This window comes from Trachurus japonicus, chromosome 13 (assembly GCF_045865225.1).
Source record: "Trachurus japonicus isolate A0001 chromosome 13, Traja_1.0".
NCBI classification, from domain to species: domain Eukaryota; kingdom Metazoa; phylum Chordata; class Actinopteri; order Carangiformes; family Carangidae; genus Trachurus; species Trachurus japonicus.
In genome coordinates, this window is record NC_140919.1 from 11110609 (window position 1) to 11134284 (window position 23676).

General features: G+C 43.3%; 1 protein-coding gene and 1 long non-coding RNA gene across 2 annotated transcripts; one reads left to right on the forward strand and one right to left on the reverse strand.

Moving 5' to 3' along the window:
• The first annotated feature begins 5606 nt into the window (after positions 1-5606).
• Positions 5607-12153, forward strand: LOC146975615 (protein NLRC3-like). The gene is made up of 5 exons (XM_085794833.1): positions 5607-7370; positions 7487-7660; positions 7752-7925; positions 11393-11439; positions 11576-12153. Exons 1-5 carry the CDS (start codon positions 5854-5856, stop codon positions 12106-12108), a joined length of 2445 nt encoding a protein of 814 aa, XP_085650959.1. The 5' UTR covers positions 5607-5853; the 3' UTR covers positions 12109-12153.
• Positions 12154-13662: 1509 nt separating this feature from the next.
• LOC146975616 (uncharacterized) lies at positions 13663-15324 on the reverse strand. Its single transcript, XR_015037446.1, has 3 exons — positions 15198-15324; positions 14741-14814; positions 13663-14095 (listed from the first exon to the last, which is right to left on the reverse strand). It is a non-coding gene; the product is annotated as an uncharacterized LOC146975616 (long non-coding RNA).
• Between the last annotated feature and the right edge of the window lie 8352 nt (positions 15325-23676).

The following is a 23676-nucleotide window of genomic DNA, read 5'->3' on the forward strand; positions in this document are numbered from 1 at the left end:
CACTGGTTGCCATTCAAACAATCATAAAACACAAGTTACACACTGGTTTGTTCACTACTACTAACTTAACTCCAAAAATTACTGTGTCACGCTCACTCTTTAGCTTCCCTCTGGCCGCTCTCTCCTAGCCTGTCCCTCACTCTTGTTCATGCTGAAACACCTTATGGCGCATTTCCACTAGCACGGCTCGGCTCGATACGGCTCGGCACGGCACGGCACGGCACGGCTCGGTTTGGTTGTGTTTCCATTACAACTGAGTATCACTAGTGCCGCCGTGACGTCATTTACACGGCGCCGAGCAACGCTCTAAACTCTGTAAATATATAACTTTAGCAACATTTGAAACATTTTCAGGCGAGAAAGTAGTCGTTTAGATCCCCAATGTGTTGAAAAACTGACAAAATACCAGCTGTTTACAATTTTGTTTCAACGAAGTCGGCGTTACTAAAGCTAGCCGTAGTGAGCAACGCACTTCCGGTTATTTTCACAAAATAAAATACCCGTTGCCTTTTATCATAAGGAAAGCCATTACGATAGAATTGGTGCTTTTACTTTGTAAACAGGAAGTGAACCTACCCTCGCTGTAGCTAGCTTTAAACCGTCGTTTTGACTGCTCTCGTCCCGTTAACGGCATTTAACCGTTCAATATGCCTTACCGGAGAGTCTTGCCAGCTCTGAGATCGGCCTGGTTCATTGTAAAACATTTATTTATTGATGTAAATGTGGTGTTTTCTGTGCGTAGGCTGACCCCAAGGCAGTGCTGCTCTTCTTTCTAACCACAAACAAACTGCTGCTACAGCCACAATTGTTAGATTTCATCAATGAGACCAACATAAGAGTTTAACCAGCCGGCGGTAAACCTCTTAAAAGCCATCGGGGAAGTTAATTAGCGGTCTGTTCTCCTCGGGGTGACGGTGGTAGGCTGGCCGGCGGAGCACGTCAGGAGCCGGGCTGCTGCCTCTGTGGTGTCGCGGTCGCTGCTCGGACCTGGAGCTTCACTTCTCCGAAAAACATCGGGGCAAACTTCTAAACAGCCGTCGTTTGGATAAACTAACCGCACATGGGGATCTAAACAGTTACTTTCTCGCATGAAAAAATATTAAAACTTAATAAAGTCACGTAATAACAGAGCCAGTCTAAATATTAGAAATTCTCTGGTAATAACAGGCTTCAGCAGGAACATTTCTGTTGTCGGTCGTCGCTTCCAGTGACGACACTCATCGGCCAATCAGTGGAAGGCAGTCGGCTGACGTCACGTTTTAGTAACGCTTCGGCCCGCTTGGAACCAGGGCTGAGGTGATACCAAAAGTGTACCTGGTTGCAGGTACTACGTGCTAGTGGAAACACGCAAATAGCGCGCCGAGCCGAGCCGTACCGAGCCGAGCCGTGCTAGTGGAAATGCGCCATTAGACCTGACGATCCGGCCGATCACTATTAACCCCATAAATGCTGGTTTAGACAGTTTGCAGAAATACTTTACCTTTTAAACTAAACAATAAACATATAATAATTTTTAAACTCTTAACATTTTTTTTCATAATGTTTAAAATAAATGTCAACCTTTTTTATCACATGTTTTTAATACTAAATTATACTATAAGCATCACTTATTACCTCATGTTTTTAACTGGGTTACATATCCTTGAATTTCCAGTGTGAGTGGAATGATTGAATGTTGTGATAGTGGATCTGTGAGGTGAAATAAGTTGAGGCCCAGTTGTTGTGTGTGTAATAATCAGCTGTAGCTTGTTTGATCCAGTGGTTTTCTACAGGGACGCTGTCCACACAGAGACTGTGTCACATCAACTCAGTGGATCTCAGTCCTTGTGTGTGTCAGTGGATGGAAACAGTCGTCCATGGATCATGTTGCTGGGCTGCTCTTCACTTCACTGCAGCTTCATGGCGCCATCTAGTGGACTGATAGTAGAAGTACAGCAGCTGATGGCAGCTTCCTCTTCCTCACTGCTGTGTGACTGCATTCAACTGACACTGATATGAAGCAGAGAAGAAGAGCCAATCAGTGGAGGAGCAGCTGGAGACATGATGGACATGTGAGCTGCTGTGCAGATGAATGATGTGTGTTTCCTCTGCAGGTGAAGCTACAAAGTGTGTGTGAGCTGATGTGGATGTGACCTCAGCAGCATGGATCAGTGTGAGGACAGAGAGGAGGGAGCCCCTCCCTCTAAAACCACTCTGTGTGGGGGACGTCAGAGCCAGACCACAGGTCAAAGGTCAGATGAGGATTTCTAACTGTCCATGACTCAGATCACTGCTCCATCATTATTCACATTAAAGCTCTGTGTGTGTTGTGCTCAAGGCCAAAGCAGCAGCACAAGCCACAGTCTGCTGGACCTGGACCTAGACTTAGACCTGGACCTGGACCTGGACCTGGACCTAGACCTGGATCAGGTTGTGTTTCCATGAAGAGCAACTTCTCCATGGATCGTCCTTTTTACTTCAGTGGATCTGTTGGTGGAAGGTCAGAATTTAAAACAGTCAGAAAAACTTTTCTCTCTGAAATGCAGTTGTTGTGTTTATTAAAAGATTGGAGATGTTCTTCATCGTGTTTCTTATCCAAAATACACATTTATCAGTTGTGTTGTTGTTTCAGGATCCAGCAGCAGATACCAGACTCTCCTGAACCCAGCTGTCTGTCTTTAAAGAGCAACGACTCAATGGGCAGGATCATTAACTTTAAAGGAGGACGTAGATCAGCTGGTCAGATGTAAGACAAAACTACATTTCAAAGTTTTTGAGTTTCTGTTGAATGTTCTTCACATTTCAGTGATTCTCATTCAAATCTGACTTATAACTCGGACACACGTTCAGTGAATGACTGACAGCATCCCATGAATCTTTTTTTCTGTTATTGCATCCACTGCTGACTCTACTAAATATAACAGCTGCTTTTTGTTCACTTCCTGCAGCAGTCGCTCCACTTCAGCTCTAAAGTTCTTTTTAGTTCTTTTAGTCCGACGCTCCCTTTAGATTTTTGTAACTTTCTTTCTCAACTCACCTTCTCTGGCATTCTTGATTTAAGAACACATTCATGAATCTCAAGAGATTTCTAAAGAACAACTTCATGAATCATAAACATTTATATAGCACTTTTCCAGTGGCGTTTTTACATGTAAAAAAAGTGGTGGGGCACACCAGAAAAAAACATGTGTTTTCTATTGTTAGTGATGTGTTCATCACGGATCCACTGTAGCAATCTCACAAGCCTAAATGAAGAATATAAGCTATGATTCCACAAGATGACAAAACCAAACTCAGAGCAAATGAGAGAACAAGGAGGGAGCAGCAAAGAGCTCAGTACTGAAGGCCACAACGGAGACACACACGACTGGGTTCAGATCCATTCTATGACAACAACCTCATGACGACGACGACAACAACAACAACCATTTAGCACTCTTCACCATCTAACAACAACAACCTTATGACACTCTTCACTATCTATAGAGATCCAGCACAACAATAGCGGATTTCTATTTCAATTAATTATAAACGTAAATTATCCCGCTGCTTTAAATCGAAAACAATATTGTTCCGTTTGAATAAAATAAACAAATAAACATGTTGAATGCACAGCCCAGCGCCATAAAGGCAGCATGATGATGATGATGAACACGCTGTCACTCACCAGTACTGGACTGTCTGCTGGACCTGTTGAACTGGACCCGGACGGACAGCCGGAGCAATTCACTCCCATTCAAGTCAATCACAACATTTCCTCGGCGTGCACCGCGGTCACCAGTCGGTCTGAGCTCCGGTCAGTCCGGTGGACGGCACCACCTCGGCAGGTGTTCTCACGAATGAACGTAAACGGAGGAGGCAGAGACGTCTCACCGGTGCGAGGCTGTGGCTGTAGCATAGGGCTGTAGCCGCTGTACCGGGTGGTCGGACTTCAGGCCGTATTTAACACAGCACAGTCAAACTCAGATGACTGGACAAACTCTGTAAAGATCGAGCTGTCAATCAGCTTTGTATCGATCAGGTGATGATCAGCTGTTCCACCTGGTGACGTCAATCATTTTTCCAAGTTACGGTAGTTAGCGTTGGCTAGATCAGCTGGATCAGCTAGTTTCCTCTGAGAGAGTTTTGTTTTTCCCGCTTCTTGCCGACTGTCCAGACATCACAGACGTCACAGCCAGAGAGCCAATCAGCTCAGCCATGCAAGATGACGCTGTGGTGGGGCTCCGGGCTGACTGCCCCACTGTCCATAAAATTTCTGCCGTTTACATTAATGTATAAACGCTCTGAGCATGCGCAGTCGTGTTTTCTCCTGTACACAGTACTTTGCATTGAAAGAGAGGGGCAGCTCCAGCTCTGCCCTACCGACGCAGACCGCTCTGCACCGACGTGACTCCGTATAGCTACCACAGACGCTAATCAGGAGAACTGCACTCCGAAGCAGCGAGGGAGGGACAAATAAACATCAACCAAAACCGTAACGTAATGATATATAATTTAAAACAATGCTGTATTCATAGACATTAAAGTATATTAAATAATAACCATTTAAGATTAGGAATAACATAATGTGTTGGCACTTTTTTCCTCTCGTGATGACTGGTGGGGCTCTGCCCCACCTGCCCCTAATGACCAGTCGCCACTGCACTTTTCACAATACCTGGTGGTGCAGTGATTAGCACTGTTGCCTCACAACAAGAGGGTTCTGGGATCGAACCTATCTAGTTTTCATGTTCTCCCCGTGCATGAGTGGGTTCTCTCCAGCTTCCTCCCACAGACCAAAGACATGCAAGTTAACTAGTGACTCTAAATTGCCCATAGGTGTGGATCAGTTGATCAGATGTAAGCTGTAACTGACAGTCAGACTCAGGTTATTGTAGAAAAGAAGCAGTTTGTACGACGTGTGTCTCTGTCTGTTGCAAACGTCCTCAGGGGACATATAAAGTCCATCTTGTATTATCTCTCTGTCCTGATGTTCACTTGACACTGATTCCTCCACAGAGTGGACCAGGAGAGCTCAGAGGTTCCCAGTGGTCAGTCTGACCAGCAGCATCAAACACACCTGGACTCCATATTTATGGTGAGGACATGTCCAACAGCTGCTGTTACATCTGTTGTGTTCACCATCATCTCCATGCTGCACTCTGACACCAGTGGATTGTCAGTCTGTCCAACATGGATCTGATGTTTGGCTCCATGGTTTTAGTTTGATGCTGTCACTCATAGAGTTTCTGTTCCAGCTGCTGGAGGAGAACATGGTCACTTTTGTGAAGAAGGAACTGAAGAAGATCCACAAGCTTCTGAGTCCAGATTACCCAGAATGCTCAGGGAGTCAGAGGGAGGATGAAAAGCAGAGGAGGAGCAGCAGAGAGGCATTAGTGAAGATCACAGTGAACTTCCTGAGGAGGATGAAGCAGGAGGAGCTGGCTGAGCGTCTGCAGAGCAGTAAGAGGATTTCTCTAAAGATTCAATATGATGGACAAATGAGACGTTCTGACATCAACACATGAAGGGAAACATGTTCATATAGTCGTTATTTAGAGTAATTAAAATGTTATATTTTCTTATTGATCTTGTTTCTTGTGTTTTCATTCAGAATATTATGCTCCAGTTTGTCCACGTGAACTCAAATGTTCCCTGAAGAAGAAGTTCCAGTGTGTGTTTGAGGGGATCTCTAAAGCAGGAAACCCAACTGTTCTGAACCAGATCTACACAGAGCTCTACATCACAAAGGGAGGGGCTGGAGAGGTCAATTATGAACATGAGGTCAGACAGATTGAAACAGCATCCAGGAAACCAGGCAGACCAGAAACAACCATCAGACAAGAAGACATCTTTAAAGCCCCACCTGGAAGAGACCGACCAATCAGAACAGTGATGACAAAGGGAGTGGCTGGCATTGGGAAAACAGTCTTAACACAGAAGTTCACTCTTGACTGGGCTGAAGGCAAAGAAAACAAGGACATACAGTTCATATTTCCCTTCACTTTCAGAGAGTTAAATGTGCTGAAAAAGAAAAAGTTCAGCTTGGTGGAACTTGTTCATTACTTCTTCTCTGAAACCAAAAAAGCAAGAATCTGCAGCTTTGATCAGTTCCAGGTCGTCTTCATCTTTGACGGTCTGGATGAGTGTCGACATCCTCTGGACTTCCACAACACTGAGATCCTGACTGATGTGACAGAGTCCACCTCAGTCAACGTGCTGCTGACCAACCTCATCAGGGGGAAACTGCTTCCCTCTGCTCGCCTCTGGATAACCACACGACCTGCAGCAGCCAATCAGATCCCTCCTGAGTGTGTTGACATGGTGACAGAGGTCAGAGGGTTCAATGACCCACAGAAGGAGGAGTACTTCAGGAAGAGGTTCAGAGATATGGAGCAGGCCAGAAAGATCATCTCCCACATCAAGACATCACGAAGCCTCCACATCATGTGCCACATCCCAGTCTTCTGCTGGATCACTGCTACAGTTCTGAAGGAGCTGTTGAAGACCAGAGAGGGAGGAGAGCTGCCCAAGACCCTGACTGAGATGTACATCCACTTCCTGGTAGTTCAGTCCAAACTGAAGAAGGTCAAGTATGATGGAGGTGCTGAGACAGATCCACACTGGAGTCCAGAGAGCAGGAAGATGACTGAGTCTCTGGGAAAACTAGCGTTTGAGCAGCTGCAGAAAGGAAACCTGATCTTCTATGAATCAGACCTAACAGAGTGTGGCATCGATATCAGAGCAGCCTCAGTGTACTCAGGAGTGTTCACACAGATCTTTAAAGAGGAGAGAGGCCTGTACCAGGACAAGGTGTTCTGCTTCGTCCATCTGAGTGTTCAGGAGTTTCTGGCTGCTCTTCATGCCCATCTGACCTTCATCAACTCTGGACTCGACCTGGTGTCACAACAACAAACAACATCCAGGTGGTCTCAAGTGTTTCGAGTCAAATCAACTTATTTCTACCAGAGTGCTGTGGATGAGGCCTTACAGAGTCGAAATGGACACCTGGACTTGTTCCTCCGCTTCCTCCTGGGTCTTTCACTGACGACCAATCAGACTCTCCTACAAGGTTTGATGACTCAGACAGGAAGTGACTCACAGTCCAATCAGGAAACAGTCCAGTATATCAAGAAGAAGATTGAAGAGACTCCTTCTGCAGAGAAAAGCATCAACCTGTTCCACTGTCTGAATGAACTGAATGATCGTTCTCTAGTGGAGGAAATCCAACAGTCCCTGAGATCAGGACGTCTCTCCACAGATAAACTGTCTCCTGCTCAATGGTCAGCTCTGGTCTTCATCTTACTGTCATCAGAAGAAGATCTGGACGTGTTTGACCTGAAGAAATACTCTGCTTCAGAGGAGGCTCTTCTGAGGCTGCTGCCAGTGATCAAAGCCTCCAACAAAGCTAAGTAAGTAATGTAAGTGTAGAGATAGTTAGATTAATTAATCATTATATGAAAACAGTTTTGTTTTTGCAACAGGTCAGATGTTAAATTCCTTTCTTTCCTCTTGATCATCTCCTCAGACTGAGCAGCTGTCACATCTCAGAGAGAAGCTGTGAAGCTCTGTCCTCAGTCCTCAGCTCCCAGTCCTCTAGTCTGAGACATCTGGACCTGAGTAACAACAACCTGCAGGACTCAGGAGTGAAGCTGCTGTCTGGTGGACTGAAGAGTCCACAATGTAGACTGGAGACTCTCAGGTGAGGATCCATCCAGCTGTTTATCTGATGATACTTGAACACAGCAGCAGGTGTTGACAGAGGGTTCCTGTGTGTTGTTGTGTTTGTTCAGTCTGTCAGGATGTCTGATCACAGAGGAAGGCTGTGTTTCTCTGGCCTCAGCTCTGAGCTCCAACCCCTCCCATCTGAGAGAGCTGGACCTGAGCTACAACCATCCAGGAGCCTCAGGAGTGAAGCTGCTGTCTGCTGGACTGGAGGATCCAGACTGGAGACTGGACTCTCTCAGGTATGGAGAGGCTGCTGCAGCCACACACACTCGGGACTTTAAAGGATCCATCACCTGGTATTTATATTGGTTTCAGGTGTTGAAAGGGTCTTAAATGCAAATATTTGAGAAATAATATGCAACATTCACTTTTATTTATCCCTATTTGTGTACCCAATTTTGCTCTCGCGAGAAAAAACACGCAATCTTGTTTTACAGATTGTCATTGAAAAAAAAAATTCCATGCATTTACCACGACTACTGAAACCATGTATATAAAATTCCACCGGAAGAGCAAAACCGGCTTACGTTTTTGATGTTCAGAAAAAGGTGGATAAATAAATAAAATGTAATGCAGGCTGATCGGTTCATCGTAAAACATGTATTTATTGAAATGTAAATGTGGTGATTTCTGTACATAGAGAGCCGTCTGTCCATTAACTTACACACAGGAAGCTTCACTTTTCATTCAAACAAACTGCCACAATTGTTAGATTTAATCAATGAGACCAGCATTTATATTCTAAAAAGAAGTTAACCAGTCGATGGTAAACCTCTAAAAGCCTGCGGGTAAGTTAATTAACGAATGTTTTGTCCGCCGCGGTGTCAACGTAGTTGTGGCCGGCCGAGCACGTCAGCAGACCTGCTGGCTGCCTCTGTGATGTCCCGGTCGTTGCTCCACAGGTGGAGTTTCACTCTCTCCGAAAAACGAACTTCTAAACAGTCGTTATTTGGATCTAAACGGTTACTTTCTCGCATCAAAAAATATTAAAACTTAATAAAGTGACGTAATAACAGCGCTACAGCAGGAAATAAAACAATTTTTAGCCTGTTTCACAGCGACCACTACCGCTGCCGGCTGCTGTGTACGGCGTGCGGGGGGGTAGTCCCCCACCCCTCCCCTGCTCCTCGGCGACGTCAACGAGAAGACCAATCAGAAGTCGCGTTTTTTTCCTCTCCTGGTGAATTCAAGAGGGAGGAGGCGAGAGTGAAGTTCTTTGCCCAGAAAACATGTCAGCTATTGTCAGTGACAGAGAAGATTGAGTTATACATGCAATAACTTGAAAAAAAGTGATTTTCAGGTGATGGATCCTTTAAGCAACGGCGGATTTTGCCACGGCTACGGCACCCAGAAATAAATCTCTCCTGACGCTGGTGCCGTAGCCGTCAAATCCGTAGTAGTCATTAAGCAAGTTGCTGCGGCTGCAGTAGCTGTCAAACCGGAACAGCTGATTGCTCGCGTGACAGGGTGAGGGTAAATAAACACAGCTGATGTGAGCTACTAGCGCAGACCTGTCAAAATGTCCTGTCCTGCGTCAGGTGTGCTGCACAGCGTCAGGTATAACTTAGTATGAATGCGGCTCAAAGCGCCTCTCACGGTGACTAAGCTCAGATAAATACATTGGATCAGCAGCAACAACCATGTGTCCTCAACACAGGGAGAGCATGTAGCTGCTTTTGTGATGTGTGTAACTGATAATAAATAGGCTAATTCTCTCTCTCTTTTTTTTTTGTTGGGGGGGGGGGGGGGGGGGGGCACAGCTGTTTATTTTTCATGAGGGGGGCTCACTCTCTCACACTTTGAAAACCCCTGGGTTAGTGCGCAACGCAAACCATTTAATTCCCTGCCTGAGACACGCGTTGTAGTGACAACGTGAGAACGCTTGATTTGCCGTGGTAGATCAGCTGGCGATGGACAGCAACGCTGGCACAACGGCTTAAGTCTCGATCAGCGGAGCGAAGATCTATTTCCGGGTGCTGTAGTCGTGCCAAAATCCGCCGTTGCTTAAACCCCCGACTGTCTGATAGAGGAGGAGGAGCTGGAACATTTTCTATGGCCCCGTTCACACCTCTCCACACCTGGTTGTTGATCGATGCATTGATGACATCAGATCTGATCACTCAGACCATATCCAGAGGTGGTGTAGGCCACAGTGAAGCTTCGCCCACTCCACTCACGTCCTCTGTCACAGTCTGACTCGTCCCTGACATCAAGTCCAAAAAAATGTGTGGACAGGTTTGATGGAGCTCAAGACTGGTCCTGAGGATGGCTGCTTTGTTCCACATGATGTGACTGATCACAGTGAGTCAGTGTGTTGCAGCTGACCTGTGTGAATAGCAGAGAAGAACAGAGTCATTGATCATGAGATCCAGGAATCTCATTTCTAACCGTTGCGTACGCACAAAACGGGGCTGAAAGTGGCATACGTGAATTTCCACACCAAGGTTGTGATCTATAAAAAACAAACTTGATGGAGAATGTGCGCAGCCCTGAGCAAACTCTGACCCATGCGTACGCATGCTTGGAGGAAAAGGGGAATTGGCGACACAGACGGTGTGGTGGTGAACTGAAGTCAGACTCAGGAAATGTAGAGTGAGAAGAACGATTATGTTTTTATTATCGCCATTCACACGCTTAATTTCAACCCGTATGCGTTAGATCCATGTCATCAGAATTATTTAATTCAACAACATTATTTTTTGCACTGGACTGAGCAATTGTTTCAGAAACATCGTATAATCTAACTGAAACTCAAAACTCAAAAGCAAAATTCCTTCTCTATATCTAATCACCACCGTCTCTCTGTCATATTGTCCACTCCCGGAGTGCAGGAGGAAGAGAGGACAGGGCAGCCGCATGGAATAAAGCATCCAGTCCTAACATATTGTGAATAATTAGATATTTTCCTATGATACTGTGATCGAGAGTCAATTAAATCTCAAAGCCTGGGGAAAAAAATCCAGTAATCGTTCGCACAATTGTTACATTCTGTTTTCTTGTTATCAAGAGGAGTGTCATGTTAGATCATTCCCCAGAATGTAACTGTTTCTGCTAATTATTCAAAGTTTTATAAATCAGTCTAATTACTGTAAATGTATAAAACTTGGCTTTTGGGCGTACATACACTTTTAGTAACGATCCCACGCATAGTTTTGTAAATGAGACCCCTGATCCGTCCAGTCACTGCTCACAGCCTCATTCTTCAGCTTCCTGTGGAGTTTTCTTCAAACTAACACAAGTTGTGTTCACACTCAGTGTTTCTCAATGAACTCACTGTGTTTCACAGAGCTCTAACAAACCTCATAAAACACTGAAACCATCCACTGTTCGCAGCTGCACTCTTCTTCTTCTTCTTCTTCTTCTTCTTCTTCTTCTCCTTCTCCTTCTCCTCCTCCGCCTTTCTTGATGCATTGTGGGATATCTGGGCTCGTTAGCACCACCTGTTGTCAGAGAGTGAAAGTGTGTGTCTCACACTGAAGTGACATCATGGAGAAAACACATGATGAAGTGTTTCCTCCTCGTCTCCTCCTGCTGTATCATCACTAGATAAAGACTCCAGGCTTCTTCTCTGTGCTCAGTGTTCATCCATACATACCAGCCTCCATGTGAACACAGTGATAAAACAGTGTGTGTGTGAGAGCCATGTAATGTCCATGTGTGCAAGCTGACAGAGAACGTGCTGCTCTGACCCCCCTCCTCCTTTCAGGGTGGAGCCTGCTGGAGTCCGATGGTTGACACCAGGTCCATGGAGGTGTAAGTGTGTTTTTACTTTGAGCAGCACATTCAACCATCTTCACACTGTCACATCACTGACCGTGAGTCTTCATCAAACTGTCAATAACTGATCACATGATCAATAACTGCAGCTGTGTCTTGTTCTCTCCACCAGATTCCTGTCGACTCACAATCGACACAAACACAGTGCACACAAAGATCAAACTGTCTGATGACAACAGGAAGGCGACACGTGTGGAGGATCATCAGTCATATCCAGATCATCCAGACAGATTTGACTGGTGGTGTCAGCTGCTGTGTTCAACTGGTCTGACTGGTCGCTGCTACTGGGAGGTCGAGAGGAGAGGAGAGGTTTATATATCAGTGAGTTACAGAGAAATCAGAAGGAAAGGAGACAGTGATGACTGTGGGTTTGGATGGAACGATCAGTCCTGGTGTCTGAGAAGCTCTGATGATGGATACTGGTTCTGGCACAATAACAACAAGACACGTATCACCTCCTCCTCCTCCTCTGTCAATAACAGAGTAGCAGTGTATGTGGACTGTCCTGCTGGCTCTCTGTCCTTCTACAGAGTCTCCTCTGACTCACTGATCCACATCTACACCTTCAACACCACCTTCACCCAACCTCTGTATCCTGGGTTTACACTCTTGTCCGGTCCTGGTTCCTCAGTGAGTCTGTGTTGAGTGAATCAGAGTCTCCTCCTGTCACAGAAACCTTCTCACAGTTCAGTCTCTACATGTCTGTCTCTGTCTCTCACTCACAATTTCACATTCATGGATTAAATCAGTTGATTTTTTAAACTCTTCTCAATGATTCTTCTAAAGTTCTACAGATGAAACCTTTGATTATTCAGTCATATGATGATCGTTTGACAACGTCTTCCTCTTCCGGAAGAGTATACCAAATACTCCACTAAAGAATAGGAAGTAATAGCTTTTACCCCCTTGATTGCTAAGCGCCACCTCCTTCTTAACCGGAAATCCACAACAGCTCCTTCCAGTACACAATGGATTAAAGAGGTTATTGTCAGGAGTTCAAAAAATTGAACTGAACCCACAATGCAGAAGAGCAGGGAATCAAGTTGATTGAGCAGCAGGTGTGCAGAGGAGGGTGGATGCAGTAGGTACCAGAATTCATTGTAGGCCTATTGTTTATTGGGTTTTACCTTTTGTAATTGTTGTTTGTTCTTAAAATATGCTAATCTAAAATATAAGGATGTATGCATACATGTTTAAAGCCGACACCAATGTGTTATAAGTGCCTTTGTTACTCATGTATACACATCAATAAAAATGTTAAACTGAGAAAGCTTTGTTATTACAGGAAAAAAACATGTTGACTTTTACTTTGGTAAGAGTCCTCAAACCAACTCCTCAAACCAACTGGTCCATCAAATCCAAATCAATCCAGCATGATTATCAGTGTTTGGTATTTCTGGGTGTAATTGGATTCAATGTCATAGGTAACATCACTACTCTAAAAATCTTCACTCAAGGTGTTAGTGCATACGTTTCCTCTCCACCCCAGGAAACAGGGAACAGAAACTCTCTTCATTACTGTTTGACTGAAGCTCCTTGGTCCAAATGTCATTCGACCTGTGGACACAGTGAAGTTGGTGTTTCGGTTTCCTGGTTTTCTGTTAAAGGTTCAGTGTGTAATAATTGGCAAGGTTTATTGGTAAAATGGCTATATTTGTATTGTATAATCGCTATAAAATATTTGTTTTGTTATGTTTTTCGTAGCCTTATAATTCTTCTTTTATATATACCTATAACAAGGGTCTTGCTTTAGAGAGCGTTGTGCCTGAACGGAAAATCATGCCAGTTAGAGAGCATGTTTCACTGGTTTCGTGTTCATAAATAAACCAACAAAAGAAGGAGGAGGAAATTTTACATATCGTAAAATGGTTTAGATCTTCACCTCATCACTCCATGCTCCTGAAATACTCCCAGTCGTCCTTGGAGGCCACCGTCACTTTGCCAATGGGAGGGATGAATGCAAATGAGCGAGTGAGTGCTGAGATCTAGAATCTGAATGCTAGATATCACGGTTTTACCCCCATTTTACACACTGGACCTTTAAATAATCATCTGTATCTCTGTGTCTGTCAAGGATCAACCAGCGTCTGGACTTTCTATCAGTTCTTTTAGTTCTGTCTCGGTCCCTTATGTGTTTGACTGTTTCCCTTGTTCAACAGAAAAGACTCAGACCCACAGAAGGTTTTAAAAAAGCTGTTTTTATCTCGCTCCTTACTTCAAACTGAGCAGTACCCATGACACTGCACAATACAAAGGCATGAAAAACAACATGAAATATTAAAATAGGCATTGCATCTTCCAAAAGCTAATTTTCCATTCATAAATACTTGTTGTGATTTTTAGGTCACTGCAGCTACGTACAACAGGATCACAGAGTGGTTCTTTGTTTTTTCTAAACAGCCAGAGATGGTTTGTAAAAATCATGGTGTGATGTGACACAAAAGTAACAATCAGCAGACATTCTGTGGCTGTGACAACCAGGATTAGTTTGTTTTGTACAGTACAATATGAAAGGCCCAGATTCTCCACAGACCATGATTGGTGGAGGAGACTGTGGTCACGTGACCTCTGAGATGCAGACGCTGAGATGCTGAGATGACATCCATGATTTTCTCTTCTACGGCACCGAGTCCTGAAACAGGAAGAGGACGGAGATGAAAACATGAGATGGTTCAGGTCTAATCTAATGAAGTTTAGTTTGAATCCTCTGATCAGGGACTCCGTCAGTCGTCTCAGTCTCAGTGAGAAGAACAAGTTCACGCTGGTTCTGTGCAACTTTTCAAACATGAACTTGTTTTCTCTCTGACATCAACAGTTTTTATCTTCTGAGTCACATGTTCACAACAGTCTGTTCATCAGACAAAAAAGATAGAAGATATTAAGAAACATCATTATTCAAACTTTTATTTACAGCTAATCACTGTGTGTGTTCTAATATGAGATGATTAGTTTATTATATTTTGTTACAGTTTTTACGAATTGCTTACACCCAAAAAGCGAACGCTTAGCTTTAAAACCAAAGCTTCTTGTAAGAATAGCTGAAACACGTTGTGACCATACCTTATACACATTTTCTGCTTTGCACTTTGTTAGCAATTCTTCAACACAGTTGTTGCAGAACATTACACAGTTTCCTAAATTAGACACTTAACGCAGAAATGAAATACCTTGTTATCATTGGAAAAACACTTTTATTTATTATGTTCCACATGTCCTTCCTCCATGTTATTGTTTGTTATTGTTTATGTTTATGTGTTACTGTCATGTCCGGTCATACCTGTGTGCCGAGGTGATGCCCCCCTCCCCCCTCTGCTCCTAACTGGGGTTGGGTTTCTCTGCAGACTTCTGGATCTGTGGAGGAGGAGAGAGGTCAAAGGTCAAATCTGCTCAGGAAATATCAGTGTGACACCATCAAGACCCCACACTGGCTCCACACCCCCACCCCCCACCCCAACAAGTGCAGTATGATCAAACACAAAGCAGAGTCTCTCTTCAGAAGAGTTGAAATAAAAACATGGAGGAAACAGGTGTAGGTGTGTCTAACGACCAGCAGAGGGCAAAACACTGAGACCAAAACAAGAGGCTGCAACGTTAGATGGTTAGATGGTGAGGAAATCAAGACATGAACTGAGAACAGAGCCACAGATGGTTTCAACTAAAAAAACTGAACTAAAAAAATGAGAAGCTGAATGTGGAGAGAAGAAGCTCAGCAACAGGCAGGAGAGTTACTGTACCTGTGATTGTTCTTTTAGGAAATCTGGGAGCTGAAATTCACCTTTAAAGACCTGGAAAACAGAGACCAGAGGTTTAGAACTCATCATCTGGATCACCATGGCGACGGCACTGGGCAGCACCTCACTGTCATTGATGCTCATTGATCATAAATTACATTGATTCCTGTATGTGAAATCAATAACAGTCATACCTGTCAATCAAACTCATCTCCTACAATCTGAGGATTGTAGCTCCGCCTCCTTCACTACGCTCATGTTCATCACCTGTAAAACTTCACAACTAATCTGAAGTCGCTGATGCCTGACACTGCTGTCTGAGGTCGTCCAACAGCTCAGTCAAAAGTCTGTTTTCCCATCATGCACCTGGACTGTGGAAAAAACATCACTGAAACAGATTTTTTCTGACTTGTATTTCTGAGATGTCTTGTACATCTGGACACACTGAAGGATTTTTACACTACAGTAATTCTACTTTAACAATTTACAATATCCACCTTTTTCCGAACATCAAAAATGTAGCCTGTTTTGCCGGTTTTGTTCTTCCGTGGAATTTTATGTTTACGTTTCCATGGTTTCAGTAGTCACGGTAAATGCATGGATTTTTTTTTCCAATGAAAATCTGTAAAACGCATGGATCATCACACCAGCTTTTAACAGTGGATATCACACAAATTGACATCCGTGTTAAAAGCCAGCGTTAATAGATCCATGCGTTTACCGCAACTATGACAACGACTGAAAACCATGGAAACGTAACCGTACAATTCCACCAAACCGGCAAAACCGGCTTCCGGGTTTGCCCATAGATGACGTTCGGAAACTTGTGGATACAATTACCACGTTTACATGATGTTTTTAAAGCGGAATTAATTAATTCCGCTTTAAATAGTTCGGAATTAAAATATTTTCCTTCGAGTTTACATGGACATAATAATTCCGAATTAGGGTTTACATGGAAAACACGTTAAATCGCCTTTATTTAATTCCGCTCAGCGTCTGGAGGTCGGGAAGCGTTCTGATTGGACAGAGGGTACACGTGTTTACGTATTTACGTCTACCGGAAGAAAACAAACTCCATTCCCAGTGTGTGAAGTGAACAGAGCTGCAGCCGCGAGCCGCTCCGCTGCTCCTAAACTTAACAACAACTTAGAAGCAGAAAGTTTCTCCTCTTAACTGCCAGGATGGCCTTCCCTTCCCTGAGTGTGTGAGCCTGGCCGCACCCGCCGCCGCTACTGCTACGACGGCTTCCCCGCCCCCAGCGCCGGCGGCGCCGGGCTCACACACCCTCACTGCCCGGATCGCCTTCCCCGGTGTGTGAGCCACCGGCGGCCGGGCACCGGGGTCTGTGAAGCGGGTTCATGAAGCCTGGTTGTCCCGACATGATTCACTCACAACACTGCGGCTGTAACGTTATGTTGTGTGTGTTGTAGCCTACTTTTCACGGTTAAATTATCACCGCGACACACACATAGAACGGCGAGTCAGTTAATACGCATGCGCAGAACGACCGGAATTATTTTTAAAAAGAATAAACGTTTACATGATAGAGGAATTAATTAATTCCGCTTTAAAATAGGAATAAACCACCCACTTAATTCGGAATTAAGTTTAAATCCGAATTATATTTTCACTCGGAATTAAGTGTTTACATGATGTTTTTAAAGCGGAATTAACTTTAATTCAGAATTAAATTATTTTAATTCGGAATTAACCCTCTCATGTAAACGGGGCAAATGACTGAATAAATATGAAAGAATTTATAATACTTACCTCTAATCCTTACTGTAGCATATAACTGTGGAGAACAGTGAAAAATAGACGGATGTTTACACAATGATACAGGAAATATATAACTATAGAACTGTCAGCAGACGTACTGTGTGAATATACTACATACATTTCAACATAAAAAACTAAGGCTTTCATATTAATTTCTAATGAGTTGTAGTCCGTTACATACAATATTCACCTGTTAGTAAAAATGGAAACAGTTTCAACTAAACACTGATTCCTGATTATGATTAAAACAAATTAACCACAACATCAGTGGCTGTAGGTTAAACACATCTGACTTTACTGAACATTATCTTTGTTGTTTGTCAGTGTTGTCATTTATGAAAATCCATGGTTCAAAGCCCCATGTGGTTCCTGTAAAAGTCTTATTACTCAACCATTTAATCCTGTGACTAGCATAGCATTCATGAACACGCAGCATCAAATCCAGAACGCCGTTGGCTCAGCCCAGAGGCATGATGGGAGTTACACTACTGCCATATTCAGTAGGCCACATAACACGGAGGTCAATCGGAAAGTCAGAAGCTTTTTCAGTGAATGCGACAGGCGAGCAGCTCTGATAGTTATTGTAATAAAAACTCTTATAATCTCTGACATGGACGCTGCTCTGCAACAGACTCTACTGTGCATCATTAATAGTAGTGAATAGTGAACTCACCTCTCTCTGCTGCTCTGTTGGCTCCTTACATCCTTTGTTGTAGTCGTGTGGGTCGGTGACAATGTCACTTCTCTTACATCAGATCGAACGTCCTGTCGTCACGTCGATATATGATACTGGTTGTCATAGTGTTTGATTGAAGATGATTGGCTGGCTCCTACCTTAACCCATAAGCTTCTCCTGTAACTACTATACTCATGTAGTCTGTAGGTTACAGTTATTATGGTTATTCAACAATGGACTGACTGTGTTCCCAGTCATGTTGCTCAGACTAGAGCCAGAAACCACTGAACTCTGAAACACAGTGAAGTGAGCCTGCAGTCCAGCCTGGTCATGTCAAGAGGGTCTGGCTGCAGACCTCCACTGTGAGGCCACCTCCACTGTGGGGACGGAAGTTGATTGAACACATAAATCATATTTACATTATTAAGCCCCAAGAAATAAAGTATGGTCATATGGGAAACTAGAGCATATGTTCCTCCTGGTATACTCGCTTTTAAATTATATTTACCTACATTATATAAAATAAAGCCCCAAAAAATAAAGTATATCAATTGTTCTGTGCCCTGCCCTGAACGGGTTTCGAAGCGCGACGATGCTAACCATTTCGCCAAAAGCTCAACGGGCACTCTGCATATTGGTTACCACAGTTACACAGGAGGACTGACAGTATGTGCAGCAGCCCCCATGAAGGAAGATCAGACAATAAATGTACCTACACGGACATAGATGTGAATCACCTGTAACTACGGCGCTGGAAAAAAAAAAAAGAGGACGTCGCTGCTCTCCATTCTGTTCACCTGCAGCTCCACAGAGGAGCTGTCAGAGGAGCTCTGCTGTTCCTTCAGTCTGGTGTTTGGCTGCACTTTGTATAAAAACAGTTCTACATTGGACGATCTAACCTCCAGAGCGCGATCAGCTGAGACAGAGCGCACTGATCAGCTGTCGCGGCGCACGTGTGTATTTAACGGCAAAAAAAAAAAAAAATTGAAACAAAAAAAAAATTAAATTTTTTTTTTTTTTTTTTTTTTTTTTGGCCGTGCGCCGCAAGATTCTTAATCTTATCGGTTAACGGATAATAATCGGTTAACGAGCGTCGGTTATCGGTCAGAAAAAAAATTCAAAATGTGCATCCCTAACACACACACACACAGACACACACACGGTATAGCCAATTTAGTTTTAATTTTATTCATATATTAAGCCCAGCGTTTGTCCATTCAGTGTTTCTTCCGCGAAAGACACCCGAGAAAATCCGGTCAATTTTCAAAATAAAACACCGGGAATGACAAATACGTGAGGCCAATGTGTGTACGTTTGTAGCCTATTTGTGTTTATTAATCGAAACCGAGCGCGAGAGATGAACACACACACAGTTTAGGGGCGAAGCGCTCGCCCCCCGGCCGCCACAGAGTCGTTATGGTATAACGCGCTCGTTGATAAGTTTCGTTTTTAATGATGAGGAATTAAGTCGAAAGTTGTAACTGTGTAGTGGAAAGGAGTGCAAAGTAGGAAATGGTAACTGGTTGTGGAAACCCTGCTTTACATTGTTTTAACATAAAAAAAAATAATTAAAAAAAAATCATCATTCTGAAGGTGTGGCGGCTTTTATTTTGCTGTGGCGGTGGGCCACGATCAATTACATGTAGGAAACCCTGCCATTATTGACCACTTTTTCCTATTCTTCATGTTAAAAAACTTCACAAATACATGCTTCCGGTTTATTCACTTTTATTTTGAAAAGCTTCGAATCAACTTCCGTCCCCATAGTGGAGGTGGCCTGACAGTGGAGGTCTGCAAGGTAGCGTCCTGACAGTGGAGGTCTGCAGCCAGACCCCTCTCGGTCATGTGGCCTTCTAGTTCTACCTGAACATCATGTTCATATGAGTGTTTATGTTCATGCCCTGACCCCTTGTGGTTGTTAGCCTAGGTGGCACTACGTTTCATTGATAATAATATGAGATTTACAGGTTCTTTGCTTTTGAATTAAAAATCAATTATGGATTATCTGACTTATATTAATAGAGCAATACTCACAGTTGTGTATCAGTGTTGGTGGATGTGGCTGTATCTGACCTTTGCGTTGAGTCTGTGTGAACGCTGCCTGAATTACTGTAGATCAGCTGTGACACATGGGAAGATGTGGGACGAAGGAGAAGCTGTTACTGAAGAAAACTCCAGTCAGACCATGGTGAAGTACACTGACGTTTCCAGAAGCTGCCATCCTGATTTTAACATAAATTTAATTTCCTTTTAGCCATTTTTACAGGGCATAGAAATGAATTCACAAGCTAACAAACAGTCAAATATGCTCATTAACTCTGTCCCACATTAACTAGACATGTGACATTTGCCATGAACACAAGAGCAGAGAGAGTTGTGATACTGTATTAGGGGAGAGTGAGGTAATTTGTGCCATGGGGCAAGTAGTTCCACCCCTGTTATCTAGAAAACTATAGAAGAAGTTGGTCATGTGACCACATATTTTTGAAGGGACATCCATTTCACTCATCCTATCAAGAAGGGAGACACATGGCTTGAGAGGAAAGCACATTTATGTTCAAAAAACAAGTTTTTGCCCTCCAAAGTAAAATTTCTATGATCAAGGTTTTTTGATTGCCATGTTTGAACAATTAGGCCTATAGATAACTTTGAAAACAGTTCACACATGTTTTAGTGCTTTATTAAGCTACACCATGAGTCTATACAGTTAGCATGATGCCAGCTCAAAACAGCTGGGGAATCCTTTTTTTTCAAAATGCTGGGCTTGGGGTAATTTGTGCCAAAGGGCCTGGGTTAAGTTGTGCCAGTGGCAGTGCTGTCTGTGTATAGGAGAAACATGGCAGTGGGCACGGATTTGCTTGAAACTTAACATGTGTGATGAGGGACCGCCCCTGAACACACCTGCCCAGTCTGGTTGTGCTCGTAGCCTGGTGGATGAACAAAACACTGCGTTTCTTTGCGCCACAGCCCCCAGCGTGGTTCAGGCCCCCGCGACTGCATGGGGACAAGCGAGGGCCCGATCATCGCCGCTTCTGGCTTTAATTTTGTATTGAATGTCTTGCTTTTATATAGCATTAACATTTGTGAGATTAAAATTATCTGTTTTACTTCAATTATCAATGGCACAATTTACCCCAGTGAATTCTCTCCAATGGCACAACTTACCCCGCACCGGGGGCAAGTTGTGCCAGATTTTTTTTTTTTTTTCTAAAGCTATATTTCTGAAACAGTTGATTTAAGATTCAAAGTGATTGTTCCCAGGGATGCACCACATCCTACATATATTAGTTGGGGGCATTATTATAATCCCCTTGCTTTAAAGGCAATTTAAAGCAGATATCAGTGGAATGTTTTTGTTAATATAAGTCCTAAATAGTCCTATTTTCCGTCAGCAATCACTTACATGAAGTATTTCAGCCTAAACACGAGTCTCTCCGTCACTCTGCTCTGCTGTAACCCGAGGAGAAAATTTTCCTTGTGGGATACAAGTGTTATCCAATGAGGGGAGAGAACGGCATGAAGGGCTGTGTGTGCAGCCAAGGGATGCGCGTGAATGTGGTGACGTAGCACGAGGACCAATTGATGCCTGACAAGGGCGGGGGCTGCTAACTCATGGTGCGTTCAAGGAAACTCGTACTTTGTGTTTTTCCTTCCTGTGAAGTCATACCAGTTCGATCTGGTACGAGTTCACGGGTCGGAAGTTACGAGTGGCCGTTATAGGGAACTTTCACAGACAACAGGACGGTAAAAACACGAGCTACGGGTTACCTGGAACGCTACCAAGTCGTAGTTGTGACTTGAAGCTGTAACTTACGGTTTCAAAAGCCTGCCGAAACGGCCGTGCCGCTGTTATCTGCTTTAAGTAAAAATTGGCACAATCAGCACAATCACTGCTTGCAAATAAAATAATATAAATCAAACCACACAATACCTTATTCCCGCAGCACAGCGAGGAGCTTGTGAAATCATTAAGATCTTTATCAAAGAGAGTCAAATCTTATCACTGTCCTTTGTCTTCTTGCCCGCGAAACTCAAACCAAGCTCCAAAACAATGAGCTACGACTACCGGAAAAACTTCAAAATAAAACGTCCGTATGCGTAATGCATATTTTAGAAAGGCTAACAAAATAAAAGCTTTAATGTAGCGGTTACTGTTTAAAGTGAAGGAAAAATAAGTGGGGATTTTTTTTTTTACAAGATCCCGGGAGCTGTTTTGTTGTTTTATTGTGTCTCTTGAAGTTCTTTTGACTTTTCTGTCAATCGATTCTGATGAATATTGCAGTAGGCTAACACTCAATCTTAACAAAATATGCACATAGATGGGGGGGGGGGGGAGAGAGAGAGCAAAGGGCAGTAGACTCAAAGATATTCAATAAATGGAAAGATACTCCATGAGCGGCTGCTCCAATGATAGAAATGGTTACACTTCCTGTCTCTCTAAATGGGCGTGGCCAACCGTCACCACCTCGTCTGTGAACGTGTGTGTGGATTTATACAATCTGTAGGTAGATGAAAGTGAGATGTTTCTATTTTCTTATGATAACATTAAATATTTACACTACTAACAGTCATATTTAGCATGACAAAAATAATTTAAATCATTTTCACGGGAGTTCGTGGCCGTTTGTTTGACGTTGCCTAGGAGATCGGTGCCAAATCTCGCGAGAGTGTGTCGTAGAGACAGAGACAGGTCTTGAACAAAGTGGATTTTCTCCGGATCTCTCCGTCTGAAAATTACCATTTTGGTGTCAAACTGTTCAGAAGAGATGTGGCTTGTGAAAAATGAGTCCAAAATTTGCTTCAGTGACCGTGGGGAGAAAGACCCGACCATAATCGGTGTTCACATTAAATTGTCCCATAGGAATCAATACACTCCAAGCTGCCTCTGGTCTCTCTAAAGGGGCGTGGCCGTGCAGAAGCCCACGTGACATCATACAGGAAGCTGACTCGTCATGAAAGGTCTTGGTTTATAAACCGTCTTTGGTAGACTAGAGCATGTACCTACAGGTAAGACCACACCCTCACGTCAAACAGGTGAGGCAAAGTTTCACTTTGAACCAACATATGTGACGCAGTTTATATTTTCGTGTGAAGGTAAGGTGAACAGTCAGAATGTTTTCCTCGTTAACACCTGTGTTGTTGTTGTTGTTGTGTTATTATAATGTTACTGTAGGTGAGTCAGAGCTGTAACTGTAACGTCTGGACCCGTGTCCGCCATGTTGTGTGGTTGTTGTCAGTAGTAGAGCAGAAGCAGAGTTAGTGGATGGTCAGTAGTAATTTGTGTGCAGCTCCACTTCCTGATGACTGGAGGCAGCTTTACCAGCTTTACTTAACAGTGGTTTCCTCCTGATGTATCTGCTCGTGTAAATCCCTGTATGATGATGAGTGACATCACAGCACTAGCAACTCACAACGTTACAAATTAATTATCATCTGATTTAATTTAAAATTATCTTATTTTGTTTATTTGGATCCCCATTAGCTGTTACTCCTGCAACAGCTACTCTTCCTGGGGTCCATGTTAAAACATGCAAATCCAAATAACAATGATATTTTACATAAATACATAGGCTACATGAATATAGTTTTAACACTAATTTCCCAGCTACACATGCTCACACACTCACACCCACACATACAAGCACACACACAGCACCTGCCAACAATCAAATTTATAACAAGAAGCCAAAAACACTGAAATTTCATAAAAAGAACATCAGAAAATCAGCAAGAATAAACTTTTTAGCTGTCTTTTAAAATGTTCTTTACTTGTTGCTTGAGTTGTAATTAATGGCAACTTATTATCATTGAGTGTTTTGTGTTTATCACATCCGATTTCCATAGTAAGTCATTTTTTGCTATAGCCTACTGTAGCTTACTTCCCTCATGTTTTTATGCCTGTAACATTGTGTGTGATAAAAGTGCTTTGTTTACTTTGGATTTTATTTCATGGAGCAAAGTGCAGTGGAGCAGGTTAATTATTCCAGGTAGGAGTAAGATAACAGAATCACATCCAACAGGTAA

Bases quoted from the DNA above. Each gene is read 5' to 3' on its own strand.
- LOC146975615 (XM_085794833.1), top strand. From the start codon at position 5,854: ATGACAAAGGGAGTGGCTGGCATTGGGAAAACAGTCTTAACACAGAAG. The intron at 7,371-7,486 runs GTAAGTAATGTA...TCATCTCCTCAG, and splicing joins AAAGCCTCCAACAAAGCTAA to ACTGAGCAGCTGTCACATCT. The intron at 7,661-7,751 runs GTGAGGATCCAT...GTGTTTGTTCAG, and splicing joins TGTAGACTGGAGACTCTCAG to TCTGTCAGGATGTCTGATCA.